Genomic DNA, 23,269 nt, shown 5'->3' on the forward strand with positions numbered 1-23,269 from the left:
CATGTTATTATTGATATAAAGCGGGGTAATAAATAAGCAAAGGGCAATTTTTTTAATTATTTAGATGAACAATCTTGTACAAAATAAGGAGGCAGAGAGGCAATGCTATACTCACACACTGTCCTGCAACAGTAAAACGTGCTTAATATAGAAAGAATTATATTCTATAAAATAGACACGCTTCCCTGGCTGTGGGTTACTGTTGGAAAGAGAGCACCTGTTGCATGCTGCCTTTGATGTTGTGTCTCAGTGGTATTGGACTTATTTTGTGTTGCTTGTCTTGGCTAGTTTTCATTTGCAAAATAGTTGAGATGTTAAAATGAGACATGAATTTTTAACACATTTTAAATTAAATCATTAGATTTATAGAGCTTAATGCAATTTCTTAAGGGTCTAGAGTGTTCTTGGCAGTGTTCGCATTGTCCCAGTAGGGGGCTGATTACTAACTAAGACTTGATTATTGGAGGAATGATTGCTTCATAGTCTACAACTGGGAAATCAAACTGTGCTCGGAACACAAGAGCGCAAAGGTGGGATGTCACCCAGATTGTATTAATTTCTTATTGTCGCTATTGTTTATTTTTGGCTTGCAGAACCACCTTCAGCTCCAAGAAATGTCAATTTCAACATGAATGAAACTGCCCTATATCTGGAATGGAGTCCACCGTTCGACACTGGAGGCAGAAAGGATCTCATCTACAATGTTCTCTGCAAGAAATGCGGGTTTGACCCTAGGCAATGTGACCTTTGTGGTGGGGGAATACGTTTTGTACCTCGTCATTCTGGCTTACTCAACTCTTCGGTCACCGTGTTGGACTTTTTATCTCATGTCAACTACACTTTTGAAATCGAGGCAGTCAATGGGGTATCGGAACTCAGTTTTACTCCCAAACACTACACGTCTATCACCATCACCACAGATCAGGAAGGTAGGTTCAGGGTTCATATTATTTTGCATTTGGAAATATTTCTTGCAAGGGTTAAGACCGGTGGAAGCTCCAGAGGTGGGGCTGCAGCGCAGTCCAAAATTCAAATAGTGGAGCCACACCAACTGCCAGTGATGTTTGGTAGCGTTTGGGGTGGCAGTTGGTGTGTTTCCCCTGTTTGAATTTTGGACTGCGCTGCAGCCCAACCTCTGGAGCCGCCACTGGTTAAGATGTAAAAGTTAGTGGAACCATTATGTAATTGTAATATGTTACAAGTACAACTACTAAAAATGCAAATGTTTGGTCAGACCAATTATGAAGATCTTCAAATACAATTTGCTTGTGTTGTACAGTTACAAAGGTTGTATCTAAAATTCACGTTTAAAGTTCACGGGTGCAGCTTGTACTTAGTAGGCAATAAATCAGGTTATATATAATTCAGCATGAGTTTTATTGTATATATAGTTGTTTGAGTTTGAATTTGCAGTCTGCATGCAAAAATACAGTACTACAAGATGAACATATTACATTTTGAACAAGCTCAAACCTATCTCTGATGGACAATAAAGAGTCTGGTGCTATATAGAATAATAACTACATACGCTCCTTCCTGACAAAATGACTGTACCATACCTCCCAACATTTGGGAGAGGAGAGTTTGGACTTTGTGCACGGGGATGAAGATGGGACGTGACCATGCACCCTCCCCCACTGCTCGTCATGCTGGGATTGTGCCATGTGCTTCCCAATCTTCTGGGTTGCCCCAGCCTCACTGTACACCGTTTAGATGCTGCATGTGCATCATCCATTCACTGCTGCTCTGCTCTGAGAAGTGGGACTGTCCTGGCAAAATGGGGACTGTTTGGAGGTATGCATTATTACCTCATTGTAAGGTAGACCCAGAGCCGGCCCTAGCCAATTTGGTGCCCTAGGCAAAATTTTGACTGGTGCCCCCTACCCCTACACACACACATATATATATATATATCATATCTATGTATATATATTTATATATATATATATATACGTACATAGTAATGACCCTGTAGTAGTGCCCATATACAGTAGTAATCCCCCTATGGTAATGCCCCTATAGTAGTGCCCCCATAGTAATGCTCCTGTAGTGCCCATGTACAGTAGTAATACCCTCATAGTAATTTACCTGTAGTGCCCAAATAGTAATACCCCTGTAGTGCCCAAATAGTAATGCCCCTGTAGTAGTGCCCCCATAGTAATGCCCCTGTAGTAGTGCCCATCTACCCCCATAGTAATAACCCTGTAGTAGTGCCCATATACCCCCATAGTAATGCCCCTGTAGTAGTGCCCATATACCCCCATAGTAATGCCCCTGTAGTAGTGCCCATTTACCCCCATAGTAATGCCCCTGTAGTAGTGCCCATATTCCCCCATAGTAATGCCCCCATAGTATTGCCCCTGTAGTAGTGCCCATATACCCCCATAGTATTGCCCCTGTACTAGTGCCCATATACCCTCATAATAATGCCCCTGTAGTAGTGCCCATTTACCCCCATAGTAATGCCCCTGTAGTAGAGCCCATATTCCCCCATAGTAATGCCCCCATAGTATTGCCCCTGTAGTAGTGCCTCCATAGTATTGCCCCTGTAGTGTCGCTTATAAAAACAAAACACCTTAATCCCCGCTCCTGCATCCGCCGCAGTCCTGTCTGCCCAGCTGCCCCTCGGAACTATGGGAGAGACGTCATGACGTCTCTCCCATAGTTCGCATGGGGAGAGCTGGAAGCTGGAGTTCAGGAGAGAACTCCAGCCTCCGGTTAACGCAGTGCTGGAGGGAAGGAGCCGGGTGCCCGCTGCTAATAACATCTCAGCGGGCGTCGGGCTTGGAGCCTCCCTGTGGCGCCGGGCTGGAGGACACTGGCACTGGGTGCAGTGGCGCACCCGGTGCACCTGCACCTCCAGCCCTGCCAGAATTAGCTTCTGTACAGAAGCTCATTCAGACCTGGGTCCTGGGCAAACACTGAGCTGCCGTTCGGAGCTGAGCTCTGATCGTGGCAGCGCCGGGGGCGGGGGGGCAGCGGCGAGGGGAGCTGCGCCTTGGGCAAACAACAGAGCCATCGGATGCCCCTGGGCATTTCAGTTGCCCCTAGGCATTTGCTTATAATGCCTATGCCTAGGGGCGGCTCTGGGTAGACCTAAAGGTACAGGAAGCTTTGCTGCTGCTTAGCAAAGCCTAATACCGGCAGTGGCAGTTTTTCTTGTACAAAATTAAAGATAGATAGATAGAAATAGAGAGATAGATATATATAGACAGAGTGATAGATATAGATAGATAGATAGAGATAGATAGATAGATAGATAGATAGATAGATAGATAGATAGAGATACAGTATAGAGAGAGAGAGAGAGAGAGAGCGAGAGAGAGAGAGAGAAAAAAAAGAGAGAGAGAGAGATACTTGTATAGGTATTTATTTTTGCAAATGTACTACTGGAAGCACAAGTTCAAAAGCAAAGTTGTGTCACACATACAGTATGCACAGAAAGGACCTGGGCTGACCGGCAAAGCATTAAGGACCTCATTCAGAGTCGGTCGTTGCGGCTGCTCGGTCGTAGGGGAAAGGGGCCGAATATGCAAACGAAGCGATCGTAAGTTGCGTCGCTAAGATGGGTTCGTTAGCTGAACGACCGAGGGTAAGAAGCGGTCGTAAGACTAAATACACGCCCCCTTCTCGATCACAACACAGGTCATCTCCGGGGATATAAGGATTAATCGAGACCATCGGGACCCAACGGAGCTGATCGCAGAGCTAAAGGTTGACCATGCCATCTCTTAAGCACTACAATCTAGTCAGTGTAATAACCACCCATGTCACGTGTGCCATGACATTACTTTGTTAATTATGCACTCCCATTAAACTCCCCTTGCATAGTCAGGCACGCCAGCGTTTGGATCTCCACACCCCTGTTCACAAGCACCTTCCCCTGTTACCACCCACAAACGGCTCATTCTGTCACTCAAACTAACGACCTGGCTGTGTTCAAGGAGAGAGCAATTTCTGATCGTAACAGCTAGTTTGCGCACGCGCATTGTGAATTTTACGCATGCGCAGTTTAGCGAACATCGGTTGCGTACGACCGAGCGGCCGCAATGACCGACTCTGAATGAGGTCCTAAGTCCCTGCTTACCGCTGCCAGGCAGTATCACCAGTATTACTTAGATGCCCCAGTGATGTTTTTTAGTCAAATAGGTCTGAAAAGCTTTTTCTGTAGAAAGAGAATTGCAATATAAAATTACTCTTTTTGGGCCATATTGATAAATAGGCTCCTGATGAACAGGTAAAGATACTTTAGGAACAGATAGGAGTCAGAAAGGGGCAGAGTGGCCCAGTGATTAGCTTGCTGCCTCACAGCACTGAGGTCTTGGGGTCGATTCCCACCAAGGCCCTATCTATGTGTAGTTTGTATGTGCTCTCAGTGTCTGCATGGGTTTCCTCCAAGTGTTCTAGTTTCCTCCTACAATCCCAAAATACACTTGTAGCTTAATTGGCTTCTGAAAAAAATGTACCCTAGTGTGTATATGTTTCCATGTGATAAGGTATATAGGGCCTGATTCAGAGATGTACACTAATACCGTCCTGACTGCCTCTTTTTACACAGCTGCTATCCGAAATATGCAAATGTTGCAGTTGCTGGGATATGAATTGAGATGCCGATCTGCGGCTTTGCAAATCTAAGCATCTGTGCAAAAAGTCACTGCAGATCAGATGATCGGCCGCAGATCAAACGATCATCATTCTTCCGAGTAACCCTTCAGCTACTTAGAATGGACAACAGAACTAAGACGGCACCAGTAAAACTGTATGCAAAGACGCAGTTGCTGGATCTGACTAGCCTATATAATGATTGCGTCACGCCCGCATTTTTCTAACTACCCCTCCATTACCACCCACAAACGGTCCATAACTGTCAATCACTCTGCGTCTAAATCCTGTCTGCGTGCAACACCGCAGAGTCACCGGGACTCATGCGACGTGCATCTAAGACACATGCGCTGTAATAAAAACACCGGCCAACTGCGTAAATTTCAGCATAGTGTACAACGGTGACTCTGGCCCATAGACTGTAAGCTCCACTGGGGCAGGGACTGATGTGAATGACCAAAAAAAAATACTAAATATTTCCTACAGTGTTAAATCTGCTGAAGAATAGAAGTTTGATTGGATGATCGTGATACATATTACTGCAGTGTTCATTCCTCCAGAAGATGACCTTAAATATATAGTGTGTTTATGATGTATTAATTTCTTTATGACTAATTGCAGTAGCTGGAGTCCCTGCATTCTGTAATACTCACTTTATTCCAGCTATAAGATTATTGTCTGTGCCCGGAGTTCACTATTTCCAATAAATCTCTCTGACACCACACAGGAACTTCCACATCAGAGAATGTTTTTCACACTGCACCCTTCTACTCTGACGGGAGCTGGCTCATAAATCTGTAACCACATAGATATAAATATGTAGCAGAATACTGGATGGACACTGACCCTGTGACTTTCAGAGATTTACATTGACACATCCATCCATACTTACCTCCTCTTGTGTCAGAAGATTTGCTGCACTTCTGGGTTTTTTCTTTCCTTTTAAAGGTGCATTACTATTTAATTTCTGGATGCTACTCACCTGCTCCTTTCCACAGTTACCAGCTTCTATAATACAGAAACGTAGGAGCCCAGGATAGTAAAACGTATTGATTAGATCAGTGGCTCTCAAACTCAGTCCTCAGGACTCTACACAGTTCACGTTTTTCAGGTCTCCTCACAGAGGGTATAGGAAAGGTTCCTGGACTGCACACCCTGAATATATATAATGGGAGGTGCTACCTGATGAGACTAATTGCAGGCACAGAAACAGACAAATCTCAGGTGCACAACTCCAAATTACTGATAATATATAAATGCAATAACGTTTTGCAATCAATAGAGGTTTTTAGCATAATCATGGCCAAGGTTATGGGCCTACCCACCATATCCAGGTAACCTCTTTAGGGTAGGTCCCTAACATACTAGGGTTCAAATCAAGAGCGCAGGACACCCCCAAGCTAGCCCAGCTAAGCCGCCCCAGGGCACCGCCATAGTAAGAAAAGTGCAGTGTAAAAGAGATAGTTAAGGGTTAAGGGGCCTATTCATCATGGAAGGCTGTATGGCCACCGATGATGGAGTTTTGAACTTGCTGCGAGGGATACTTAAGTAACCAACTTGCAGCAGGGTAAACGTGACACCGGAACAATTCATCATTGCTCCAGTGAGGGGACAACTGCTCCGAAAAGCAGCTGTACCCATGGTTACTATTGCAGCTACTTCTGTAGCTCCATTACTTACCTGCTCCCCATCGTCCCAGCTATTCAAAGCCGCCAGGGAGCATCCCTCTTCACATCCCGGAACTCCTTCCTATAGGAAGGTGCGGGGATCCGAGAACAAGTGCCATCTGAAGATGGCGCTTGTTCTCGGCAGCAAACTCCGACACCTGCGTGGGAGGGGTCATCAGACATCTGCGCTGGGGCGGGTCATCGGACAGCCGCAGGGTGGATCATCGGACACCCGCAGGGGGGTCATCGGACAACGGAGGACGCGGGGGTGGGAGGGGGGTATGGATCGGACACTGGAGGCTGCGGGGGGGAGGAGGAGAGACACAGCGGGGGAATAGAGAGTAAGGGAGGGGGGAGAGACATGCAACAGTGAGGATACCTCAGCTGTATGGGGAAAAGCTGACTCCGCAAAAAGAACAGCTTTTCGAAAGTGATACATTTGTTAGTGAGGCATGATGAATGCCTCCAAAACAATTTTTAAACTCGCAGCGAGTTTAAAACAAAATTATCACTAGTGATAATTATGTCATGATGAATAGGCCCCATAGGATTATAACCAATATAATGTTTGGTTCATATATTGTTATCTTTTGGACATACAGGGTAGATATTACGAAGCAGCAGCTGCTTCCAGGCGGGTCGCAGGAGTCAGTGTAAAGCACGCCGGGCTTTACACTGACTCCGAGTGCCATTTAAAATACTCACTGGCAATCCGCCGGGAAGCAGCGGTCATAAATTCTCCCCGTAGTGTGTTAAGTTAAAGTGTGGTTCTATATTGTTGGAACCAGCAACTATTTGAGACCACAGTAAATTGATGAATGAAAGCGCATTTACTAATTAGAATTAGAAACAAACTACATACTATTGAATCGGCAAAGTGTAGCTGGTGTGATGCGCCCAACTTTATAAACAATGTAACTGTGATCAAATATGCAATGTCAGATATGTTCCATGTAGGCAGCTGCAGGTCAGGCTCTGTTCATTTACAGGCAGTATTCCTATGAAATCTCACCACATGGATTATTCAGTGCTGTGGTCTCACAGGTGCTGCAGTGTCCTTTCTCCTTTAGCTGCCGTAGGTCAATAAGTGCTGCAGGAAGATCATGTGGTCACTCTATATAAGCCTCAGGCTATAGACTTTTCGTCTCCATACCGCTCAGATGTAAAACACTGAATGCTGGGAGAGATGCTATCTGCCGCCTTCTCGCCAAAAGCCTCCAAACCTGAGCATGTCTGCTTTCCCCAGGGAAGCGTGGTCTCCAAAGTGTGCATTATTATGACTCAAACTGAACCAATCACTTTGAACGTTAGTAATAATGGTTCACAATTCCAACAACTCAGTGGAGTTATTCTTATTAAATCTACAGAGTAAATGGATATGAGCCTCTTTATCCATTTGTTCATAAATCCAACTTTCTATGTGGTAGCAAGCAGGGCCGGCCTTGAACAATTTTAGTGCCCTTGGCAAGCTTTTAGCTGGTTTCACTTTAAATACGTTGGGGCAGGTCATAGTGATTCCTGGGTACCCACCCGCTCCCTGTAGCAAAAGTCAACAAGGTCCCAAGGAATCGTGACCGATGGGGCTTAAGCTCACCATACACTTTACAATAATTGATCAGATCATAGTCAGCCAATGGAATGATTATCGTTCATTGTATAGACATGAATGATAGTTCACAGCGGGAAAACGGCAAGAACGGGTTTGGTTGATTTGATTATAAAGCATGTCCGATAATCCTCACCATCGTTCAGCTGATTCCATGCTGTGAAGTGCAGATGGTTCCAATGCATTATGCAGTGTATGGAGGCATATCACTTATCAGTCCATCGCTCGGTCCCTTGTCTGTTCCGTCGGATCGTCTGCATAATGCTGTTGCCAGTATTGGAGTGTTCTGGCACTGTAAGAAAGGAAATGTGTTAGGTTAGTTCAATATTCTAACTATCCTTATATTAAACATATGTGTACATTGTAATACATTTTTTGCATTCTGCAATGTAATAATAATCCCAATTTTGGCAAATTCACTGATGTCTAAATGGGCGTTTCTGGGTGGATAAAAGTAGAGTTTGGGTGTATCAGGGGCTTATTTGCCCTAATTTTGAGTGTGTACATGTCAGGAGCTATAGTATGTTTCTTATTGCATGTGCTTACTGAGTGTGAATTGATATGCTGAGATTCATTAAGTAGACAACATAATGTTAATACAGTCTGAATGTCGACATTCAGAGTGTTGATGTGTTCATAATTTTGATAGATGGCATGTCGACATACACAATGCCAACACATGATGTCAACATTTTTAAATTGCTGACATACTGAATATCGACAGACACATTGACACTAATATTTTGTAACTCTGCTTGCACCTTAACCATGATTGAAGCCTAACCCTGTCGACATTGTGAGCATGTAGACAATATGTCAGTGTCGACATTGCGGATTGACATGTTATCTGTCGACATTCTGATTTTTGACATCCTGACTGGAACACGGGCTTACTATATTCCATACTTATCTGTTTTGATTATGTATGACTTTGCAATGTATTACTTGAATGTGTGAATAATAATATATAACCAAGTACAGGGCATGTGCTCCAATTTCTTTACTAAAAGCTGAGTTGCAGCACCAAATGTTAGTAAACTTTATACTGTACTCTGCAAGGGAGAAAAGATACAATAAGCATAAATTATTGAGCTTAGAAGAATTATTAAAGAAGAATTACACAGTATACTGCAGTATTTACTTTATCTTCAGTGTGGTTATTTATGAATATCACTATGTTTGACTCGTCTTTGCTATTTGGGTTCTAACGCCTGCCAGGAGGGGCTCCGTGGGAGTGCAGGGGAAGCGTGGAGCCTAGGAAAGTACTCCCCTCCAAAGGTTGCGCCCCCGCACCAGGGCATGCCCGACATATAACAGCCATGTCTGTCACATACGTTGCCTTTCCAGCTCACGTGGAACGATGCTGAGCGAGAGTGTAAATATAGTAGTTCCTCTGGATGTTAGCTTTATTAAATTACATGGAAAAATAATTGATGGAGTAAACAGTGTTGAGATTGAGTTTGTAGAAATAGTACATAGACCTGGCCCAAGGCAAAGGAACAGCAAAGGTGGCAGACTTCTATTACTCCATTTGTATTTATTTAGGCCACTTCTGAGACTATTTTTATTTTCCTTGTAACTGTCTGAAGTATATTTGTTCTGAAGAATGTAAGGAATAGTTCAACACAGGTAGGCAAGTTCTAACTTTTATGTGACAGTGTTTTCAAATTTGAACTCATCTTTTATACACTTTAATACTATGCTTGTATTGCATTAATTAGTTCTAAAAATAGTTAGAACCAGGCGCAACAATCTAAACAACTGTCAATTTGTATAATTCAATAACAGCAACCTCCCAGTAGGTAAATCTGAATTACCAATGGCTATGAAAAAGTAAATTAAGATGAATACACATCATAGGGGGCGCTCATAAATTAATCCAAAAACACATACTATAATATAAGAATATTTAGTAACATAATATAGTTCATAAAACACAAATTAATATAAAACTAGTTCTCATTCACAGGTAGACCACATCCACTTATATGTATTCTTGATCTAATACAAGTGTACATTTAATTAAAACAGCTTGCATATAAATACCAAGTTCTACCACATTTGTATAAAAGATCAGAATTAGTACACCTGTGTAGATATACAGATTTAATCCACTATTGAAGTTCCCAGGTGAAAAATCAATCACATATTATGCAAAGTCTCCTCCGATTGAGCTGGAGAGCTAATAAACCCACCTCCAGACATAATAAACAGGAGTAAGTTAGTGTAGCAAAAGATTTCAAGTCCTGTTACAGGTATCCCGCCGGCAGGTACCCCCATAGTTGTGTGGCCACTGGGGGGGAGAGACTAACTACTCAGTAATGTGACTGTGGGGGGGGGTTGTTTGCCCTGGGGGAAGCTGCGCAGCAATGTCGCTGCAGAACGGTGGTTTGCCTGGGGTACCCCCTCAGTAGTGTGGCTGTGGGAGTTGGTTGCCTGGGGGTTAGGTGCTCAGGAATGTGGCCCCAGGGGAGCTGTGCACAGCAGTGAGGGGGCCTCCATTTTACTGTATCCATTCAACTGTGTACATTTTGTGGACTAGTATAGTGTGTATAACAGATGCATAACACACAGAGCTGTGCTCCTTACTCACTCCTGTAATTTTTTGTGGGGACGGTGGTTCGGCTCCTACACTTTCATCCTGGCTCCTAGATTTTAGAAAAATCTAGGAGCTAAGTTTATTCATCTCTATATTTTCATTTAAACCATTCGGGATTACAGTACCCATGGTAAAGATCCAATAGTCCTATCTCAAACATAGCTGATTGAATCTGTCCCCACCTTTGCTGTTGGTGACGCTTTCTCGATACCTTTCACTGTCAGAACTTTTACATCTCCATGTTCAGAAAATACGTGGCGGGACACACTATGTAAGGGCTTCTTCTTGAGCACATTCCTTCTGTGCTCTAAAAATCTTGTATTCAGGCTTCTCGTTTTTCTATCCACATACTGTGCCCTGCACATGCAAGTAATAAGATAAATAATATATGTCGATTGGCAGTTGATATAGTTCTCAATTGTATGTGAGGTACACAATAAAGAGGAACAGAACCCTACACTCTTGTGTCTCACAAAATCACAAGGAATACATTTGGGTCTACCACATTTGTGGCATCCATTTGGTTTCATCGCCAACCAGGTGGGGCCCAACTTACTCACCCCCTTAGTGTCACTTTGTTTAGCAAAAGAATCGGAGCCAGATGGTTTTTAAGGCTTTTTGCCTTTTTAAAGATAATTACAGGTTCTTCTCCCAAAAGGGGTGCCAGAACCTTTTCCATCTGTAATATGGAGAAATTATTTCTTACTGTCCTCCTCATTTGATTTAAACACACATTAAACCTTGATATTAATGATAGTTCAAACTTTCGATCCCTCTCCCTTTCTTTGCTCCTCACTAAACCTATTCTATCTAGAAGCTCTTGTCTCTCACACTTTTCTACCTCATCAAATGGTTTACACAGGAAATCTTCTGAATAACCCTGCTTATGAAAGGCCCATGTCAATTCATGCGCCTGTTCATAATATTCCTCTATATTGGAACAATTACATTTAAGATGTAAATATTACCCTTTCTGGATATTACTCTTCCATTTTTGATGATGACAACTTGAAAAATGCAGGTAATTATTACAATCCACCTACTTTTTGAATGTTTTTGTGTGTATGCGACCATCTCTGACCGAGATGGCGATGTCCAGGAAGTTCATGTGTTTGGGGTGAACCGTGTGAGTGAAAGACAACCCAAAGTGTTAGAATTCAAGTGAGAAATAAAAGAAGAAACCAAATCCAAACGTCCTCTCAAAATAATAAATAAATCATCAATATACCTGCCATAGAGCACCAAGTTTGTCCCATATGGACCACCCCATATATATTTGACCTCGAAGAGGCCCATATACAGGTTGTTAAAACTTGGGGCAAACCTGGTGCCCATGGCAGTTCCGTGAAGCTGTAAATAAAATTGTGCATCAAACAAAAAATAATTGTGAGACAGTATGAACAAAATAGAATCCACCACAAACTTACATCTCCTCTTGCTAAGGTCACCATTAGAGTTAAGAAACTAGTGGCTGCCCTCAACACCCCCAATATCATGTTGATATTCTTTTGTTTATAGATGCAATGCACTCCAATGTAGTAATCTTTTCTTCTTTGCTTCCTTTTCCCCCTTTCTTTGGTATTCTATTATACCTAGAGGTAATCATATATGTCTAATGATATTGGAATGGTTTTATTTATTCTAATATTTACTAAAATTAAATTTAAATTAATTTATATGTGCCTCAGCTTGGAATAGAACTTGGGACTTCCTGGTGACTGTACCTGTGTCTTTAGCAGTTGAGCCACAGAACATGGGCTTTGAGTTAAATAGATTTGAGTATATGAAACATTAATGGTTTTCTGTCAATTTTATATATATGCATGTAATTTAGACAGATAGTTTGCTAATGTCTGTTTTTCATTGTGAACACATACTATTTTAATTGTTGATTGGACGCGTGTTTTTTGTATAACAATCATTAGGCCAGCCTGGGATAGGACAAGGGCGGTATATAAGGCCTTATTGAGTGCTAGCTCCTCTATACTCACTTCCTGATGAAACCGTCAGATTACTGTGATGGAGAAACGCGTCAAGGGATTTTCACTTTGCGGACCTACCACCTACCACCTTTGCTTATATATGGCAGTGAAATTCCCTGGAATCAACCACAGAACCAAGTACCGTGGAGCAAGTGCTGTTTAAAGCTTACCTGTTGGGACAAGCATATGTGCTCTTAGCGCTGTCTGTGGATCCTGTAGCCGCAGCCGGAGTGTGAAAAGACCGGACCAGCAATACCCTAAGGAAATGCATTTTGGGAGTCAGCTGGGTAATGCTCATAATTCTGCTGATGGTGGGATACCTGTAACAGGTCTTGAAATCTTTTGCTGTACTAACACGCTCTCGTTTATTACGTCTGGATGTGGGCTTATTAGGTCTCCAGCTCAATCGGAGGAGGAGATTTTGCATAATATACTATTGATTTTCACCTGGGAACTTCAATGGTGGATTAAATCTGTGTATCTACACAGGTGGACTAATTCTGATTTATACAAATGTGGTAGAACTTGGTATTTATATGCAAGTTGTTTCAATTAAATGTACACTTGTATTAGATCAAGAATACATATAAGTGGATGTGGTCTATCTGTGAATGAGAGCTAGTTTTATATTCATTTGTGTTTTATGAACTATTTTATTATAGTATGTGTTTTTACATTAATTAGTTCTGCTTAAGCAATATTCATTGCTTTTATTTCACAGTGAGTTTCTCCATATAATTAATAAGTCAATTCAAGTGCGGTCAGCCTGTGTTTTGGTAATGCATCTTGTCCAGTGTCAGATTTTATCTAGAGGCTGCAGGACTGCAGCCCATCCAGTACAGTCGGTCACCTCATTGGACCAGTTGCAGTTTGTGACTGCACTGGCTACACTGTGACTGGCAGTGACTTCCCACTGCAAGTACAAGCAGCCCCAGGAGGAGGTGTTTTTTCTTTGGACTGCCAGTCCTGGCTATGATTAGCAGAGAGCGGCTTCCAGTGGAAACTGGTGCTTTGCCTATTGGGCAGCCCAACATGGCCTCTAGGGGCTGCAGCCAATGAGGTCCCTAGAAGCCAGTGTGAATGAGGTACTGGCGCCTTCCAGATCCCTTGTGCAGGCACGCTGGACGGACAGACCAGCAGTGGCAGCCGCCTCATGCCAGAGGGTAGGAGCAGCTGCTGATTTTGTCTGCAGTACATCCAGCTCTGGGGTGATGGGGTGAATATTTATTTATGACCTTGTAGATTGCCCATAGAGTAAGATGTCCACATTTTCTGGTGACACTAAGCTACATCCGGTTATCAACACAGAGCAGGATAAAAATTTGGTACTGAAATATTAAGACAAATTTGCAAACCAGGTCATCTAATAACTAATGTAGATAAATGCAGAGTCATTTGCCTAGAAGATCATGGTAATGACTTTGTTTTACATGAAGAAACTGAGATGGATATGGACTTCGGGAATATAAATTGACACAATGCTGAGTAGCAGCACAGTGCCAGGCAGCAGCTGTAAAGCAAATAAAATCTGGTGATGTGTAAAACAGAGATGAAAATATGGTGAAAACTCAGCATTTCCATTGAATAAATTACTACTTAGGGCAGAGGTTCCCAAAGTCCGCCATTACAGTCCACGTTTTAGGGCTATCCATGCTTGAGCACAGGTGACTTAATTAGTACCTCAATCCATTTGATTTAACCATCTGGACTCAAGCTTGGATATCCCTAAAACGTGGACTGTAATGGCGGACTTTGGGAACCTCTGCTTAGGGAATTATGGATTTGATTGAACCAGGCAATATATCCGATTGCTGGTGTCTTCTAACTATAATATCTCTCTCTCTCTCTCTCTCTCTCTCTCTCTCTCTGTGAAGACCTGATGCAGAAAAGGAGCAATATTCACCTTGGCAAAACCTTGTTGCATTGTATGGGGCAGAGTGAAAGTGTGTAGAGAACTTTATACATGGGATGAGATGTGTCCTAGCTAAATTCTAAATTTCATAGTAAAAACAAAGCTGCTCAGTATTAATTTTATAATTATAATTACATTTACACCATTGCATTGTAACATGCTTCTAACTGTGAATCGGATCTATATGGTTTGCATGTTTCTGCTTGGCACTTGGAAACAGGCACATTAGGGGAAACATTTCCAGCAGAAAATATTCATTAAATTTTTTAGTTACAGGAAGTCATAGACTACACATATCTTTCAAATGGATGTCACTTGGACCTCTGTGTTATGAGAGGCAAGGAGTGCCACAGCCATCGAGTCCTGCGACGGAGGCAAACACTCATAAAGACTGCTGCATGGTTGTGTAATGGTTAGCATTACAGCCTCGCAGCATTGAGGTATTGGGCTCGATTCCCTTCACGATCCTAACTGTGTGGAGTTTGCATATTCTCACCATGCTTATGGGAGCTTCCTCCGGGTACTCTGGTTTTCTCCCACAGTCCAAAAGTATACTGGTAGGTTAATAGGCTCCTAACAAAAATTAGCAATAGTGTTTGCGTGTGCATGTGGTAGGGAACATAGGGAATAGAGTAAGATATAGCACGTAACTAATCATCTTGGTAAAACCATGCTGCAGGTGGGACAGATAAAAAATGTGCAGAGAGATTTAGATTTGGGGAGGTGGGTGTTCAAACTGACATCTAAATTGCAGTGTAAAAATAAAGCTGTGCAGTATTTGTGGGCTACATGCAAAAGCAGCCAGTATTTTCCCTACATGCAAAATAAAATGTATGTATATTCACCCCTTGCATTCAGGGCCGGATTAATAATGGGGCGGGTGGAGCTGCAGCTCCAAGCCCACCATGGAATTAGGCCCACAGGATCCACTGCAGACAGTACTGACAGGGAAAATAAAAATCCCTGTAAACACTGTCTGCACTGCACTGAAGCCTGACAACATGACTGTCTGTATTGCAGACAGTGAACTAGGATACGAATCCCGGTCCTTTCACACCCTCCCCCCCCCTATGCCGCCCAAAGCCACGCCCCGAACAGACAAGCTCCGCCCCTGGCTTTCCAAAGATCTTCTCTGTGTAGTTCAAAACTCCGCCCCCATGCTCCCGAAGCTCCGCCCCCAGGTCCTGCTTAACCAACCCGGCCTGGGTCGCCCACCATAGTTGTGTCCCCCAGGTGACCAGAAGGTCGGGTTCCGACTCCCTGGGTCATCTAAAGCTCCCCCGCCTTCCTCTGCAACTGGGCTGATACAGCTGGCCCTGGAAATTATGAGGCTGAGGTGGAGCGCAGAGGCTGAGCTGCCTTGCACAGGAGGGAAGGCACCTGTCACCAGCTGAAAAACAGCATGCATAACCAGGTCAGTGTAATGCCTGCCACCTATGTATGTGTTTATCTATGTGTGTGTATGTTTGTATGTATGTATATATGTATGTATATAGTGTGTGTGTGTACGTATGTATATAGTGTGTATGTGTTTATCTACTGTATTTGTGTATGTGTATATGTGTATGTATGTATATAGTGTGTATATATATATGTGTGTTTATGTATGTATATAGTGTGTGTATGTGTGTATATGTATGTATATAGTGTGTGTATGTATGTGTGTATATGTATATAGTGTGTATATGTATGTGTGTATATGTATATAGTGTGTGTATGTGTATATGTATGTACATAGTGTGTGTATATGTATGTATGTATATAGTGTGTGTATGTTTATCTATGTGTGTGTATGTATGTATGTATGTATGTATATAATATATATATATATATAAAATGTGTGTGTGTATATATATATATATTTATATATATATATATATATATATATATGTGTGTATATAGTGTGTGTATGTTTGTGTGTATGTGTATATAGTGTGTGTGTATATATTATATGTATACTTTGTGAACCTTGAAAAAAGAGTCTGGAGGCTCTGAAGCGTTGGTTTCTATGCTAATATAGATCGTCTTGTGCATCAGACTTGGAGTGCTGCAGTTCTTTCTACTTTTTCTATGCATCACTGAGGGCACCCAAGCAGCTTGGTTATATAGTCAGGAGTGCCAGTTCAATAGCGAAAGGGAGAGAGAGGGAGGGGGGGGAGAGATAGAGAGAGAGAGAGGACTGCAGCTATGTTGGCCTCCTGCCACAGCCGCAGTCTCAGTGTGCCCATGATGGCACGCTGGCTGCGGTGCACACAGTATGGAGGGAGTTGGGAGTGAATGATGGGGGAGGTAGGAGGGCGCAGGGCAGTGCTGTATTATAGATATAGGGCCTGATTGATGGTCAGATGCAGGTGAGGGATACCACACAGTTTTCCAATTACTGGAAAACTGCGCGTATGCAGAACAGATTCTGCAATATCGCTCTGAGATCCTCCAAGCCGCAGCATGATTGACATGCTGTGGTGTTTGGGTGGATGGAGCGTGGGCATGCCTGGGCACCGTTGCCAGAAATGGAGACGGGTCACCCCTGTTTTCCGGGAGCACCGAGGCCAGGGTCTGTGCCTGTGGACGCATATTTTCTGGCCTCACAGGCTGCCAGCCTGAATAAGCTGGAGCTTACTTAGTCTGGCCAGTGCTGCCGCCATCGAGACCGATAGTCGCGATGGGGATCTGAGGCAGCATCTACAGACACTGCACTCAGATTGCTCATGCTGTCAGGAGGCGTTTGCTTCCTATAGACACCTACTGCAGTATACAAATATTTGCTATACAGTGTTGCACAGCCGCTTCCTTGCAGCTGCCCAATACTGTCTGACCATGATCAGGCCCATACATCTGCCAGCAGCTTCCTATCTAACTTATCCCATTTCAGGTGCCATAATCGGTGGGTGTGATGTCCCCTGTATTTTGTAGTGGTCTTTGGAGTTCTCTGTATTATATGTCACTATGTGCAGTGTTCTTTGTAGTGTATGGTGGCCACTTGGATGCTTAGTGTATTATACTGTATGGTGGGTACTGATGGTCTATATGATGGTCAGTATTATATGGCACTAACTACTCTTTACATGGCAGTCACTTAATGCTCTCTGTATTATATGGCACACACTGTGATGCTCTCTCTATTATTTGGCACTCACTGCGATGCTCTCTGTATTATATGGCACTCACTGCGATACTCTGTATTATACGGCACTCACTGCGATGCTCTCTGTATTATATGGCACTCACTGCAATGCTCTCTGTGTTATATGGCACTCACTGCGATGCTCTCTGTGTTATACGGCACTCACTGCGATACTCTGTATTATACGGCACTCACTGCGATGCTCTCTGTATTATATGGCACTCACTGCAATACTCTGTATTATACGGCACTCACTGCGATGCTCTCTGTGTTATACGGCACTCACTGCGATACTCTGTATTATACGGCACTCACTGCGATACTCTGTATTATACAACACTCACTGCGATGCTCTCTGTGTTATACGGCACTCACTGCGATGCTCTCTGTGTTATACGGCACTCACTGCGATGCTCTCTCTATTATATGGCACTCACTGCGATGCTCTCTGTATTATACAGCACTCACTGCGATGCTTTCTCTATTATATGGCACTCACTGCGATGCTCTCTGTAATATATGCCAGTGTATTGCACTCTATATTATATGGAAGTCCCTGTGATGCTCTTTGAGATATATATATATATATATATATAACCATACAGAGTGTCCACACTTGCAGCACCAGAATCAACTTGGGGGTGCTCAATTAAGGACAAAACAGCCCACGAAATATAAAAAATGAGAAGAATTGGCACTCACCAGGTAGCTGACAAGAAAATTGGTTTTTAATTACCCATCTTGAGGGAGAAAGTGCATAAAGCCATAAAGTGCAATAGTCATAGTCTACGTTTCGGTCCTATGTAGGACCTTCTTCAGGACATCACAGCAGACATGTTTCAGCTTGAAAACCAAAGACAGACTAAATACCACCACCACTAGCTGACATATATACCCACTTCCATTAGGTGGAACTCCACCCACGCAAAACACAATGTATGCTGGGACATAGTCACTGCATATTATAAACAACTAAATAAACATATCCCAGACGACACTAAGATGATTTCCTTATTAGCAATGAGTCCCACCGCCCATAGAGCATCGAGAACAACTTCCACATGGAATTAAACAACAGATATAAGAGAAAGAAAACGGCGCTATTACCGGAAGTTCCATGCGTTCCACAGCAGTGGGACGCATACCTACAACCGGAAGTCGCGCACAAATCATTGTCGGGAATTAGTCAGCGCTATAGTTACAAATAGCGCTGACATTCTCATGGGGCTGTCATTATAATAGTGTCAGAGTGCCCATAATGGGATCAACGTCATCTGCACATTCAGCAGCAAAAGTTTATTGCTCTAATGCCTTCAATGGCACATAAGGACCCAAACAATAGAGGGCATGCAGCACAACATATCTCAATAACACCCCCTGCTGGTCTGGAGGATAATACAACTACACACCACAGGGAATAAATGTTCAAAAGTGGGTTCTCATTTAAAAAAATATTATTAGCAATGGGTTGGTGTAGGTAAATATGTCAGCATAAAACCAAACATTGAAAAAAATATATATTACATAAAATAATAATCAACAATAAAAAGTCATATATAAAGAGATGACCCTAAACAACATTAAATAAGGAAAAGGAAAAATAGGGACTCCCATAAATAAATAGAAGCCCTCATTTCAAAATACCATCATTACAAAAAACAACATCATTTCAAAAAAACATTAAGTGGATTGGATTCATTAAGTCCCTTTGGAACTAGAGTGTCTAACTCAAAAATCCATCTTGCTTCACGTTTACGTAAGGCAACATCCCGGTCACCACCTCTTCTCAAAGCAGGGATATGATCTATCATCATGCATTTCATACTAGACACTGAGTGCCCAAGTTGTAGAAAATGTAGTGCCACAGGTTTATCTGTTCTCTGTGTCTCTATCGCCATTCTGATGGATGAGCGATGATTCACCATCCGTTCTCTGAAGGGTCTCTTCGTCATCCCGACATAATACAACCCACATGGGCAAACTAGGATGTAAATAATAAAGTCCATAAGACAATGTAATTTGTGTTTTATTTTTATCCTTCTGCCATTGTGCGGATGAACGAAAGTAGCTCCAGTCAATAAAGACCGACAAGTTGTACAGTCTGGACATCTGAAACATCCCATCTTCCGATTGTGCAGCCAAGTGTTCGTTTTTACTTCTGGTGTCATAGTTGGTCGCATTAAAAGATTACGAAGATTGGGACCACGTCGATAGGCACAAACCGGCGGCTTCTTGCCCAATGCTCCTAATTCACGATCTGACGTGATTATGGGCCAATGTTTACAAATAACTTTATTGGCATGATTAGAGGTTGCATCAAAGGTGCTTGTAAATAGCATCCTTGTCGGGTCCAATCTGGAATTTTCTGTCAGACCTGTCTGTGAGTGCCGTGTTCTTGCCTTAGATAAACATCTACGTAAAGTCATGTCTGAATAACCTCGTTCCAAAAATCGCTGGGTCATCCCCGCAATTTGTGTTTCTGCTTGGGAAACTGAGGAATTGTTCCTAAAGATACGTAAGTATTGAGAAATTGGTAGACTTTCTTTTAATTGACTTGGATGTTGACTCGTAGAGTAAAGTAAGGTATTGCGATCGGTGTCCTTCCTATAAAGGGTGGTGCCGAGAGTGTTGCCATCACGATATATCGTGACATCCAGAAAATTGATCTCACAATGGTGTACTTGACTAGTAAATTTTATAGGGGAATCCAATTCATTCAACAAATTGACCATGTCCATAAATTGAGCCTCAGAGTCCAACCAAATCAAAAACAAATCATCAATGTAACGCTTGTAAAATAAAATTTTTGACCCAAATACAGGTAGGATATGCATCTGTTCAAATTGTGCCATATATAGGTTGGCATACGCCGGCGCCAAATTTGACCCCATGGCGGTGCCTTTACGTTGTATAAAATAACTATTACCATATTGAAAATAATTATTAGTCAGAACTAATTCAATAAGTTCCAGCATAAATTCAACTGGAGGACCATGATAATCATTGTTTGTGAGAGCTTGTTTAACAGCCTGTAGGCCGCCATCATGAGGGATCACAGTGTATAGCGAGGATACATCTAACGTAGCCAACAGTATATTGTCAGGAAGATATGTCAATGATTTAAGGCTAGTGAGAAAATCATTAGTATCCTTCACATAACTAGGCATCTTAACAACAATAGATTGCAAAAAAGAATCGACAAATTGAGCTAATGGTTGTAGAGTAGAATTGCGTGCCGATATTATCGGTCTCCCTGGAGGATCAACCAATTGTTTGTGTATTTTAGGTAGCGTGTACAATATCGGACACACTGGATATTCCACTCTTAACCACCCAGCAACCTTTTCATCAATCCAACCATGCTGGCATGCCAACTCAATGGCAGAGTCGACTTTACGTTTCACTTTAATCATAGGACTAGTATCAACCTTGGTGTAAGTGTTTATATCAGATAACTGTCGTTTGATCTCTCTGTCATAGGCATGCCAATCCTGCACCACTGTAGCTCCGCCCTTATCAGCTTGTCTAATCACAATTTGATCATTTTGTATTAGAGATTTAAGGGCAATTCTTTGAGCTCTAGACAGATTATCATATCTCGGCTTGGAGTTGACCATCCTCATATCATAATCCAAAAGCCGTAAGAAGGTTTTAATGCTTGCGTTGTTACTTTGGGGATCAAAGATACTAGGTGATCTAAACGATGAATCTGGTATAGAATTGTTGGAGTTACCAAAAAATTCTCTAAGTCTCATCTTCCTACCAAGTTTATAATGGTCGACAGACCAACCAAAACTATTATGTAAACTGGTAGGAACAAACGATAAACCACGAGATAAAACTTCCAACTCTGCTGTAGATAATTCATAGCTAGATAAATTGAATACGTTATTTAGTAGCGTCTGCCCCTGCCTCTCCTTCTTCTTGTACCCCCCTCTCCTCGTAGGGTATCTGGACCTCTTCCTCTGACCTGATCCACATTGGATCTGGTCACTCTGCCTAAAAAAGTGCCACTGGGAGGTCTAGAGACAACTAAATAACGTATTCAATTTATCTAGCTATGAATTATCTACAGCAGAGTTGGAAGTTTTATCTCGTGGTTTATCGTTTGTTCCTACCAGTTTACATAATAGTTTTGGTTGGTCTGTCGACCATTATAAACTTGGTAGGAAGATGAGACTTAGAGAATTTTTTGGTAACTCCAACAATTCTATACCAGATTCATCGTTTAGATCACCTAGTATCTTTGATCCCCAAAGTAACAACGCAAGCATTAAAACCTTCTTACGGCTTTTGGATTATGATATGAGGATGGTCAACTCCAAGCCGAGATATGATAATCTGTCTAGAGCTCAAAGAATTGCCCTTAAATCTCTAATACAAAATGATCAAATTGTGATTAGACAAGCTGATAAGGGCGGAGCTACAGTGGTGCAGGATTGGCATGCCTATGACAGAGAGATCAAACGACAGTTATCTGATATAAACACTTACACCAAGGTTGATACTAGTCCTATGATTAAAGTGAAACGTAAAGTCGACTCTGCCATTGAGTTGGCATGCCAGCATGGTTGGATTGATGAAAAGGTTGCTGGGTGGTTAAGAGTGGAATATCCAGTGTGTCCGATATTGTACACGCTACCTAAAATACACAAACAATTGGTTGATCCTCCAGGGAGACCGATAATATCGGCACGCAATTCTACTCTACAACCATTAGCTCAATTTGTCGATTCTTTTTTGCAATCTATTGTTGTTAAGATGCCTAGTTATGTGAAGGATACTAATGATTTTCTCACTAGCCTTAAATCATTGACATATCTTCCTGACAATATACTGTTGGCTACGTTAGATGTATCCTCGCTATACACTGTGATCCCTCATGATGGCGGGCCTACAGGCTGTTAAACAAGCTCTCACAAACAATGATTATCATGGTCCTCCAGTTGAATTTATGCTGGAACTTATTGAATTAGTTCTGACTAATAATTATTTTCAATATGGTAATAGTTATTTTATACAACGTAAAGGCACCGCCATGGGGTCAAATTTGGCGCTGGCGTATGCCAACCTATATATGGCACAATTTGAACAGATGCATATCCTACCTGTATTTGGGTCAAAAATTTTATTTTACAAGCGTTACATTGATGATTTGTTTTTGATTTGGTTGGACTCTGAGGCTCAATTTATGGACATGGTCAATTTGTTGAATGAATTGGATTCCCCTATAAAATGTACTAGTCAAGTACACCATTGTGAGATCAATTTTCTGGATGTCACGATATATCGTGATGGCAACACTCTCGGCACCACCCTTTATAGGAAGGACACCGATCGCAATACCTTACTTTACTCTACGAGTCAACATCCAAGTCAATTAAAAGAAAGTCTACCAATTTCTCAATACTTACGTATCTTTAGGAACAATTCCTCAGTTTCCCAAGCAGAAACACAAATTGCGGGGATGACCCAGCGATTTTTGGAACGAGGTTATTCAGACATGACTTTACGTAGATGTTTATCTAAGGCAAGAACACGGCACTCACAGACAGGTCTGACAGAAAATTCCAGATTGGACCCGACAAGGATGCTATTTACAAGCACCTTTGATGCAACCTCTAATCATGCCAATAAAGTTATTTGTAAACATTGGCCCATAATCACGTCAGATCGTGAATTAGGAGCATTGGGCAAGAAGCCGCCGGTTTGTGCCTATCGACGTGGTCCCAATCTTCGTAATCTTTTAATGCGACCAACTATGACACCAGAAGTAA

At 42.3% G+C, this 23,269-nt stretch overlaps 1 protein-coding gene across 2 annotated transcripts in view; it reads left to right on the forward strand.

Annotated features, from left to right (window-relative positions):
* EPHA6 (EPH receptor A6) overlaps positions 1–23,269 on the forward strand; it is an 888,766-nt gene that overhangs the window by 399,114 nt on the left and 466,383 nt on the right. For both annotated transcript variants that reach the window (XM_088481055.1, XM_088481056.1), the window contains exon 5: positions 594–929. In XM_088481055.1, the coding sequence (XP_088337181.1) occupies positions 594–929 (336 nt within the window). The remainder of the gene's footprint in view (positions 1–593; positions 930–23,269) is intronic.

The sequence above is a fragment of the Taudactylus pleione genome, unplaced genomic scaffold, assembly GCF_031769625.1.
Source record: "Taudactylus pleione unplaced genomic scaffold, aTauple2 ptg000262l, whole genome shotgun sequence".
NCBI classification, from domain to species: domain Eukaryota; kingdom Metazoa; phylum Chordata; class Amphibia; order Anura; family Myobatrachidae; genus Taudactylus; species Taudactylus pleione.